The 12,142-nt window shown below is 34.5% G+C and overlaps 1 protein-coding gene across 1 annotated transcript; it reads left to right on the top strand.

Annotated features, from left to right (window-relative positions):
• The first annotated feature begins 318 nt into the window (after positions 1-318).
• On the top strand, positions 319-11,910 carry Tbc1d22 (TBC1 domain family member 22). Its single transcript, XM_068767451.1, has 4 exons — positions 319-1,003; positions 4,841-5,053; positions 10,335-10,601; positions 11,092-11,910. Exons 1-4 carry the CDS (start codon positions 437-439, stop codon positions 11,494-11,496), a joined length of 1,452 nt encoding a protein of 483 aa, XP_068623552.1. The 5' UTR covers positions 319-436; the 3' UTR covers positions 11,497-11,910.
• Positions 11,911-12,142: the final 232 nt, after the last annotated feature.

The raw sequence follows: 12,142 nt of genomic DNA, 5'->3' as shown, positions 1-12,142 counted from the left end.
ACACGAAGCCGATGCGTTGTCTTGATCCTCTGATGATTGCTCCTAACGGCTTTGGTGTGTTTTTTAAGCTATGATCAGTGTATGTTACAAAATTCGCAGAATCAAAAATAAATGCCATGGACCATAATACTGTGACATAAAATTTTGTTATCATGTTGATGATATTTTTGATTAAAAATGAAAATATAGCTATGTGTGCATGCACATGTTTCTTTACAAATAAAGAAATCTATATTTGTCGAACGTATATCTATACCAATGAAGGTGTCACATGTAACATAAATTTAATACCTGCACCTGCAACGTCAGTCGATTCTAATCAGAGTAAATGTAAATATAAGAAAATTATCTATGGTATAAGTGATATGTCATATCAAACATAGTAGTATTTTGTTGTTCAGCAAAGTTTTTATGATGATCCAGATCATATCTTATTATGGAAAGCCACCGAGCCGAACATGACAAGAACAGTGTCTTACCTGATACATTTTGGAGGACACCACAGCGAGCAGTCCCAGGAAGGCCTCTACAAAGGATCGAGAAGAGCGAGGTTATGTCTGGGTCGTCGTATCAACAATTTCAGGCGTCGGTGAACGATGCCTGGGACCTTGGTGACGACGACATTATGTCCGGGATCGCGGAGACCAAGATATCTAAGGCCATATCGGAAACAGCAGCTTTAAACGTGATCAATTCACATAGGAATAGCACGAAGAACGTAAACAAAAGTGACATAAAAACGGAAAATGAATCCGTGAAGCCGAAGGAAGAGGCGTTGGCCGTGCGAAAAAATGAGCTAAGGCGAACTGGGAGTGGTGTCGGAACGAGTACTGGACCCATGAGACATTATCCCGGACGTCCGCGTCCTGTTAGGCTGTCGGCCCTGGCCTCGAGGGAGGAAAGCAGTGAATCTAAGCTAGAGAGGTTTCAGCAAATACTTGAAAATAATGTACTGGACTTAGATGAGTTGAAACAACTCAGTTGGTCGGGAATTCCTATAAAAGTAAGTGTATCATACATAAAAAGTAATTTTAATTATTGATAATATCTGTAAGATTTTATATTGTAGCAAAAATACAGTAAATCATATACATTGCATAATATTTTTTAAGTTATATCTTATTATGGAAGAAATATAATTAAGGTAGAACAAAAGAAAAGTTATTTTACTTATATTTTCCTTATGTGTATGTCTAAGAGAAACGTCTTTAACACATTAATTGTTATAATGATGTTAGTTTTATAAATAGTGATCTCTGATTTTATCAAGGAAAGGCTGATAAAATAAAACAAGTGATAAAAAATTATTTAATAAAAATATTAATCTGTTCAGCAATGTATAGAGATGTAAAAGTTTTAAAGGGGAAGAATGTGTGCATTTACTGTCAATTAATATAGGATACACAATATTCAAAAATATATTTAAAAAACAATAAGTAATGTAATGATAATCTAGTAAGAAAAATTCAAATTTGGAACACTACATACTAAAATCAATTATTGTCTGTTATCTTTGTACTGCCAGAAGTTACTAGAATAATGAATTCTAATTTAAAACAATAATACAACTTATTTTAAACTGATTGCTTTATATGTGTGAATTGGAAATAAAGTTGTAAAAGTTATAACAGGGATGAATTATTAGCACTAATCACCTGTATTTTAAATGTTTAATTTTCTAACATTGTTTATAACACTATATAAAATATTGTGTAACTCTAACCACATTTAAATAAGTTTCTTCTAAAACATTTAAAATAAATGCACCTCATCTCCATACCTATGAATTTAAATCTATCACCATATTGATATCAGCTATTCAATGATGATCTATGAGATGTTGGAGAGCCAATTACCATTAATAAAATATCAATGTTCTATTACTGCATGCATGTAAGTTAGTTAGTGTCTTAGTTATTATGTCTTAATTTTCTTATTTTCATTGCACAATAAAAAAAAATTATTGTTTTTTTATGAATTACTCATAGATAAATTAACAAAATGTTAGGATTAATTATTTTCTGACTCTTTCTGTGCACAGACAGGTGGATTTCCATCTCAAATGGATTCCAATTAGTTTTAACAGTTTTTTTTTAAAATATTGTCTTTCTATAACATACTAACAATTCAAACTTAAATACATCTAACTATTTTGATGCCTTTTTGTCATCAACATTATTTCAGCATTAATATGTCCACTGCTGGGCATAAGCCTTCCCAATAGATTTATAATAAGACCAGTTGAAAGCAGCCTGCATCCTAGATCTTCCAATGACCTTAAGCAAGTTGCCTGTCCACTTGTTTATCATTAAGCATTAATTATAAAACCTGTCATGCTATAGGATTGTAGATTGAATAGTAGGTATGTACATGTAAACACAATGTACACTATAATAAAACTTAAGTGTAGTCGCAAGGTTACATTTCATTTTTAGTTTTTATTTCTTTACTAGGTATGTTGTGAGATAAAGGATATAATTCTTGGCAAAAGCTAAAGTTAAACAAAATGAATCGATTGGATAGATGGATTTTATTTGTGATATTTAAAAAAATTTTTAGTTATGTACAGCTTGTTTGGAAGTTGGTGTAAAACTTTAAAAGGGTGAATGTACAGCTCATTTGCTGTCTATAGTACACGCTATTCATAAATATATAGTTTCAGAAATAATAAATAATGTAAAGATAATATAGGCATAAAAGGCATTATTTAAAAATTTTGATTACTATATATTAACATTGATTTTTATTTACTATCTGTCCATGCAGAATTTGCACTGCCAAAAATCATTGACCATTGTAATAAAGAAATATTGCAAAATATTTCACAGCAGTCACTCTGTACAGGGTGATTAGTAAAATGTAATAAAAGCTTAAAATACCTAATTTCAATCATCTTTTATTATTTATACATTTTCACACAGACCGACAAAAACTTAATATTTATGATTATAACAGTAAGATTTGTAGCTCATATGGTTTGAACATATGAATTGTCACAACTGTTGGCATAAACTAAATGATGGTCCAAAAGGACAGATTATCCTAGAAGGATCTAGAGTAGGCTTTTACACAAAAGGGATCATCAAATACATATAACTAAATATTTCTTACAATACCAATCTCAATAAATTATTAACTACTATTACTAACATCATTTGAAATGTACAATAGGATGTGGAATTAAAAAGACCATACATTATTTACTTTATAGCTTTAGGTGTCAATAATTTCAAAGTTTTAAACTGTTCCTGGATAAACTTGAGTAATAAGGTAGTACATAGCGCATAAATTGCACTATTTATCTGACAGTGGACAACAATAACTATTATTAAATATTAGAGGGACCAGGAAGTAATTTCGCTTTCTTAAGTTAAATTCATACAACTACATTTTTAACAATTTTTATTTTATTCTGTTTTGTAATCAACAACCATTTGCCATCTGGTATAAAAATTTTTTTTGTCCAAGTGGTAAAAATCAATCAGTTTTTCTGTAAAACATGTCGACATAATACACAATAGCACAGACACAATAACATTACTTTCTGGTCCCCCTAATATTACATATCTTAATAAACTAAAGATGTGAGTATCTTGTCATTCATGCACTCTTGTTAGAGTGGTTTTGTCATGCTCCGGTCTGTTCTGGTGCCCCTGCTGCTGTGTGTTACCATGTAGCATTTGGGGGATAGACTTTATACCAGTAGATAAATATAACATATAAGGAAATGTTTATCTACTTTGCTACATTGTAAATTGCTTTGTATATTTATAGCCATTGGCCTTACAGGTTTATCGAGTTTGCTGAAGTGCTGAAGATGCTTAGTCTATCTGTCTTTACATTCATTAAGCTCTATGATTCTTTCAGGAGCCTTAGTCAAAATCATTTCAATACATATTTCACTATATCAACAGGTTACTAAACATATTAGATTGCTTAATTAAGCCATAGAATGTCCACTGGACATAAGCAAACCTCAAATTTTTTTAATAGGATGGAATTGTCCTGTATGCAACATTTTTGGATGGCCGTAACAAGGTTATTTGTCCACCTTGTGGGTGGATGTCCACAATGCTCTTGTCAGTCCACAATCTTCACTACAGAACCTTATGGGCCCCGCTGCCATCTGATCTACCTACAGCTAATCCTATCTGCGAATCTGTTGCACTATGTCCGTCGCTTTCATTCATATACAGTTACTTATATTTTTCTTATTCCTGATCATAACACAAGGTATTTTTTTCTACACTATGCTTGCCAGTCTGTAGTCTCATCTCCAGAACCTTAAGGTTCGAGCGGACACTTGTTCTGCGCACTATATGGCCTGCCTACAACCACTTACACTTACCAGTGATGATGATGATGAAAAAAAAATCAGGAAACAATGAGAGTCTTAGAAAGCAAATCTATGTTGCTTTAGTAATTTTATAATTTTTGTTTTTTTGCCTACTTGTTCCTTTTAATAGCCTCTCCTATGATCCTTCTGCAGTACTTTAGTAAGATTCCCCGACTCTCCTCGTTGGCTGTGAGAGTGATGAGATGTTCCTTTCTTGGACCCCCATACTGCAACTGAAACTGGTAATCCATTCTTAGCGCCGCAAATATTGGACAGCCGGTGATCAGGCGCACTGCGGTCTGGTCCACCGCTGGGTTACAGGTGAACATGGGACTCTCCTTCTGTTTAAACCTATGTAGGTACTCAGCGAATCCCTCGGGCCTCGTGAACATTTGGATCAGAACCGTGTCCAGATCTAACCGGCGAAGCACGCGGTAGGTCGAGATGGTGTTCGGGAAAAGCTTTACTAATGTTGCATGATGGTATAGTAAGATAATTTTCCAGGCAAGAGCAGTGACATGGAGGCTGCTCGCTGGATACTTGCCAGCAAACTCGGAGCGTCGTGCGGAGACCCTGGAGAGGAAGCGAGCAGACTACAAACACTTGGTGAGGCAGTATTATGACGCCGAGCGTGAGGAGGACACCTACAGGCAGATCCACATTGATATACCTCGGATGAGTCCACTGGTCGCCTTGTTCCAGCAGATCACTGTTCAGGTGAGGTCATATAATCATTTATGGCATTGATCATACCTTTGAACATGATATTATGTTGTTATAACTTAAAATGGTCATATTTAGTCTCTGAGCGGCTAATTAAAGGTATACAGAATGATTAGTTATAGGTGATGAGTGATGATAAAAAGCCTTAAAACTTTTACACATATTTACAAACATCCTATATAAAGTGATCACTTAGTAATAGGTTACATTAATTATTTTTATTGGAATACAACTAACCAATACATTTTGAATTTAAAAAAAAAATCTAAAATTAAAGTAGTGTTACTCCTTATTATGTCCGGTACCTGCCTAAACAAACAGACAGACAGATAGACAAAAACTAAAATAAATAGATATATGTTTCGTATGTATCCTTCAATTTTTTTGTATTGATTTAATTCATCACGGTGTTATGGCTACCTAGTCATGTAGTTATTAAAAAAAAACATTTAAATTTTTAGAAACTTAGGAATACGTGTTAAAGCCAGTAAAACGACCCCACATTATTGATCCGAAAATAAAAACATTCAAAGATACCTAGGTAAATTTTATGTTCGTCCGCTACCTTCTTCCAAAAACACACGCGTGGAATACTCGATTAGGCGCTTGTCCCCAAGAACTTTGACGATGTTCCAAGTTCAACAGAAGTGAAATCACGGTCAGTTGTAGTGCGACCACACGATGCGTTTTAATTCGGACATCCGGTTGTATTTATAAATTTTGTACTTGAGGATTATCCATAATACGGTATACAACAATAATAATTTTAATAAATGGAGAAAGAAGATATTGTTCAAAACTACGTTACTAAAAGCCTCATTCTTTATTTCCCTCTCTCAAATCTAGTCTCATCATCTTCATCTCTCGTATCTACTGTCACCATCTTCCTCTCTCATACCTTCTCTTATGTGCCTCTCTCTCTCTCTCTTTTCTATCGATAACATAATTATTGCTCAATTAACAACATTAGAAAGTCAATCACGTCGATTAAACTTTAGCTATTTCCTAATCTATCTATCGCAAAAAAAACCGATAATAACACATTCAGTAAATATTTAAATTTACAATTATCAAATAATATACACATTTTTACGCCTGCTCGAAGATCTTTATCCTACACGTTCAACAAGATGTACACCCTAATTAAGTCTGTTATTTAGTTAAGTGCTCGAATATTTTACTGCGGACGCTTCACCTAAAATGTTTCCAAAATTAATTACCAAAGAATTACATTACTCTTTTTTTACGTCTGCACGAGACCCTTATCCTACAAATTCAAAAACATAATGTCACCCTAGTCATTGTTAAGCGCTAGCTTGTTTTCCTGTCTACGTTTTACGTAAAATCTTTTCAAAATTAATTAAAAAAAGAATTTAATTAAATTACATTGTATATGTAACTGTAACAGCCAAAATGGAACAAGCTAGTAGCGTCGTTGTTTCCAGTTAGTTATAACTTGGGAGTCTTCAAGTCAAGAGTGATTAGGTTTCTTTAAGGATATACCACTGTAGACTTTTACGGGCGGCATCAAGACATACTCGCAGAAACAACAACGTCATCTAATATATAAAATTCTCGTGTCACGGTGTTCGAACTTGAACTCCTCCGAAACGGCTTGACCGATTTTTACCAAATTTTACATGCGTATTCAGTATGTCTGAGAATCGGCTACTATCTATTTTCCATACCCCTAAGTGATAAGCGTGGTCCACCCCTAAATTTTATTTTTAATTTTTTAGACAATTTTTTTGGTTTTTATTTTATTATGATACAGCATACAAAAATGCATACAAACCTAAATTTTCATCCCTCTACGATCAACCCTTGTCTTACATTGGTTAATTAAAAACTTTAATTTTTTTGCAAAACAACGTTTGCGGGATCAGCTAGTATTTTATAATAATTGACGGCTAGCCAGCTATGCATGCACCCTTTTAAAGTTTTTCTATCAATAACCAATCATTTTACATAATATCAAAAACAAAAAATATTGACTAAAAGATACGATAAGAAAATACATACGTATTGATACTTTAGCATAAAAATAACATTTATGTAATGATAAATATTGGCCTCTACCTACAAAGTTTAAAAGGTCATTGACCTAAGCTCGCCTCATCTCCATATCTAATATATAGTCTTATTTAATCTTGACTTTGTTTTTATGAAATGTAAACGAAACCGGTATTTGGTTTTTTCATCGTTATTTTCACACCGTTAAGTCATATATAATTAATAAAAAAATTGTTGTTTGCGAAAAAGGTGCTCTTATGAATTTAGTACCCGGCGATAAATATTACACATCGACCTTTGGAAAGAGACAATCTAGTTAGGCTTCGTAGAGCGTTATCTCTGTCGCACGAAATACGACTGACAAAACGTCACATAGATAGTATGGGACAGGGATAGTGCTCTAGAAAGCCGAAATTACCCGATTGTCTCTTTCCAAAGATCGATGTGCAATATTTATCGCCGGGTACTGTAGAAGTCCATTTGTAATAAAATTAAAGTCAATACGCTTCGTACTTATATTATATTTATTATGAAAAGCTAATTGAAATTGTCATTTAAAATTTCCGGTTATTAGGAAGGCAGGTAATTTTTTTCCTAGGACCTAGATATAATATTCGACAAGCGTTAATTTGCCAAAACTTGTGGTATTATTTGTCTCAGCCAAAACCATTTTGAAATAAGTTTTTAGTCTCAATCGGGTCAAGTTTCGACTGGCAGATGTTATATTGCATTGGTTCTTCGCGACTTTTGCCAATAACTCGACTGGCATCGTTCCGCAACCACCGTATTCGACTGGCGGCGTCGTCTTCTGCCAATGCGTGGACGCCGTTTTGATTGTGGTGTTAAAAACTGAATCGAAGGTTTTAAAGGCTATATTGGAAAAGACTATTCGGACTGTTTTAAGGATTGGAAAATACGTTTTATCATACCAGGATTATGTTGAAGGAAATGAAATTGATTTGCAAGAAAAAATAAACAATTTACATTTTATAAACAAGTATTAGTTTACATATTCATGAGGAATACTCACAATAATAATTTTATACAAATAGTGTTTTTTAAGAAACTTCTTCTAAACATAATGGGAGTAAAATATTTCGTGTTCACAAGATATTTCACTTTGAAAACCTTGATCGAGAATTTGACGAGTTGCCTCCACAAAAACAATTCAAAATATCTTTATTTAAATAGGCATTTAGGCGCTTTTGAATAGTCGATTATTTTAACATTATCAAATAGTAAGCTATCATCGGCTTGGAATATATTATGTGTAAATATATATACACATATATTTATATATATATATTTATATATATATATTTATATATATATATTTATATATATATATATTTATATATATATATTTATATATATATATTTATATATATATATATATATGTGTGTGTGTGTGTGTGTAATTTCTAATATTATAAATTTCTTTTACGTAAATGCTTATCTATATTATAAAAATGAAAATTGCTAAATTTCTTTATAACCATTTAGAGTTACACCTTACGTGTATCATGAAAAGAAAGCCAGAATGCCATGTGCCTTTATGGCTTTGTTAGGATAGCGACCAAGTAAACAGAAAAGACCATGTGGAAGTCCACATATGCGTCGTAAGGTTAACATGGAAATAGACAGCAAAAAAGACTCTTCCTAAAACAGGAGTATAGAGAAGTGCGAAAGAGGCCTACACTAAATATTTATTCGAAGAATGTTGAAAAAAAACAGTAGTAAACTAATTGTTAACTAAATAACCTTGGTTGAGTAACGTTTGTCCTTCGCTGACAATGTGGGCAGAGACTTGTGGTTTGAAATGACACTTGATATAAATGACTTTGGTGTCAAGTTTAAAATTAATAATACTTATATAAATAATGAGATACTTTTAAACAGAGCAGCTGTACTGTAGTAGATAACAATTGCAAATAATCGAAGATCGAAGGTTCGATTCGGTAAGATCACCTACCTTCCGACGTACATATTTAATAAATGTTCCATTTTGGATAATGGTGTTATGTTATTGTAGATCATAAGAAGAATGCCAATAGACTGCCGCCGGTGTTAATTCACGCCCGTGTTAAAAACCATTGAGGTCCGCGGGCGTGAATTCACGCCCGAGTGACTTGTCTTTGATATCTCCTTTTTTGAAATAAAATAATACACAGTTGCGAGTATATATAAGTATGTGCATATCCTGACAATAAACATTTTCTAGATTCAATTTTGTCATTAAGTTTTTAATTGTTATTTTTTATCTGTTATAAACATGTTTCTGATGCCAAGCATCGAGCGCGCATCAGCATAATGGCCGCGGGCACTAGGCAATAAAGGTCTTTTTTGCCGGAAGCCGTCAAGTGTTAAGCTACCCTATGCCATATGACGCGGCCCTAAATTTAAAGCTGTTGGGGTTCTTAACGTTTCCTGATCTGACACACATACACACGCACAAACACACACGCACACACACACACGCACACACGCACGCACACGCACGCACACATACGCGTACGCACACACGCACGCACACACGCGCGCGCTTGCACACACACACACACACACACACATATATATATATATATATATATATATATAATTAATAGGTGATTGATTTTGTTATGCCTTAAATATCAAATAAAACGTTTACTTGTTATGTTCAAAATGGTCATTCGAATATAGTCTCTAAACGGCTAATTCAATCTATACAGGGTAATTAGTTACAGGTGGTGAGGTATGAATGTATGGTTCATATATCAGTAAAAAGCTTTAAAACTTTCAAACATTCTTTATATAGTGATCACTTGAAATATGTTACATTCATTAATTTTTTCTACTTAAATGCGACAAACCAATAACGATTAGCATTACAAAGTCTGCAGAGATAGATAGTAAACAATAATCAATGTTCATATGTAGTAATCCATTAGAAACCATTGATTTCTGCATAGTGTGAACCATAAATTTATTGACAGCAAATGAGCTATACAATAACCCTTTTAAGGTTTTACACTTATAACCAATCATCCTGTATAAGATGTTTCTATCTATATACTGACTCATTACGATATCTTTGGAACCTTAAGACTCAGGCAGTTGTAATTTGGGAGGATTAATCTTTTCGCTAACATCTGCGAATTTTACGAAATTCCACCATCAAGGGGGAGTTGTGGAGCTGTTTATTAAATTCGCGAAGGATGCAAGTGGAAGGTAGTATATTATATTGTTAATAACAAGCAAACATAAATTAATGAAATTCCAGGTGATGTTCGAAAGGATCCTCTACATATGGGCGATACGCCACCCGGCGTCGGGCTACGTGCAGGGCATCAACGACCTGGTGACTCCGTTCTTCATGGTGTTCCTGCAGGAGGCGGCGCCGGGCAAGGAGCTCGACAACTTCCCCCTCGACCAGCTCACCCAGGAGCAGAGGGATGTAATAGAGGCGGACTCGTTCTGGTGCCTCTCCAAGTTCCTCGACAGCATACAGGATAACTATATATTTGCACAACTCGGCATACAAGTTAAGGTGAAATGGAACACCCCTTTCATGATCATAAGTTGTAAGAAGTTTACTACTGGACTTCAGCATCCATAGATTTCCAATGAGTTTAACCCGGTTATTTGTACACCCTGTGTATGGCAGCGCTTGCGGTTTCCACTCCAGAACTTTGAGGCAAGCGACCAACTGTTTTGTGCACTTTTACATTCATCTATTTCTTTATTTACATTGCTGCAACATTGGACGCTTGTTAAAGTCGTAGGAAGACATTGGACGCTTGTTAAAATCGTGGAATGACATTAGACTAAAAACTAGACGACCACGAAATTGAAGTCAGGGATTTCCAAACTAGAGCGAGAACTATTACTACCTACCGGGTTTAAAGTTTTTAAAATAAATCTCCGTTTTCAGAACAACGCATTGTTGTTTATTTGAAGCATATACCATACATATACAAGGTTGAGGGAAATTGTCTTATATGTATATATATAATAACTAACAAGATTATTATTCGCAGGTTAATCAGCTCAAAGAACTGATACGACGCATCGACCTGCAGCTCCACGAGCACCTGCAGACACACGGCGTGGACTACCTGCAGTTCTCCTTCCGCTGGATGAACAACCTTCTCACGAGGGAGATACCTTTACCCTGCACTATACGTCTCTGGGACACTTACCTAGCTGAGTCTGACGGTTTTGCGACCTTCCAGCTGTACGTATGCGCCGCATTCCTCCTCCACTGGCGAGAAAGACTAATGCTGGAAAGAGACTTCCAGGGCTTGATGATCCTCCTGCAGAACGTTCCTACCCAGAACTGGACGGATTCAAACATCAGTCTCCTGGTCGCGGAGGCCTACCGGCTCAAGTTCGCCTTCGCGGACGCGCCAAACCACCTGCACAACGCAAAGTCAGACAGATGACGGGCGGTACGAATGATACAACCATGCTATTATCGCCTTTAATGTGAAGGCGTAAAGATCTATATCGGTATGAACATATTCAAAATGATAATTCCTTGTGATTGGACTGAAGAGGTCAGGGTAATGGAGATGCGACTTTATTTGGTCGCATTAAGATTCGAAATCGAACGATCACGCTTTGTATAATGAAATGGGCCTAATGTAAGAGTTTACAAATCGTCACACCCGCGTAAATGGATGCCCCGTCGTACGGAAAACACGTCCTTTTGGTTTATTTTAATTATTATTATTATTTTTTGTGACCTTTGTGTATTATTTGATTTTATGATTATGTTATTTTACTTAGATTATTATAGCGCAGTATGTTTATGCGTTGTTTTATTTTCTCAATTAATATAAAAAGGAAATCGTGAATGTGAATCAATTTATTTTAACATTAATGTCGGGGTGATCGCGTTATGAAATTACTATTTTGTTTAAAATAATTATTTAAAAGGATTACTACATGTTACCGCCATGTTTGTTGCAAATTATTTGTTGACGGTAGATGAATATTTGTAAGTTTATTTGAGGGTATAAATAAATATTCATTGGACGATATAGAGATTTCACTTTAATCGCCAGAGCGTTCGGATTACTCAGAACG

Source organism: Battus philenor, unplaced genomic scaffold, assembly GCF_028537555.1.
Source record: "Battus philenor isolate CCGP_79_NKW_IND1 unplaced genomic scaffold, ilBatPhil1.0.hap1 SCAF_23, whole genome shotgun sequence".
NCBI lineage: Eukaryota > Metazoa > Arthropoda > Insecta > Lepidoptera > Papilionidae > Battus > Battus philenor.
Note: the sequence above shows the minus strand (reverse complement) of the source record. Positions and strands in the feature narration are given on the sequence as shown.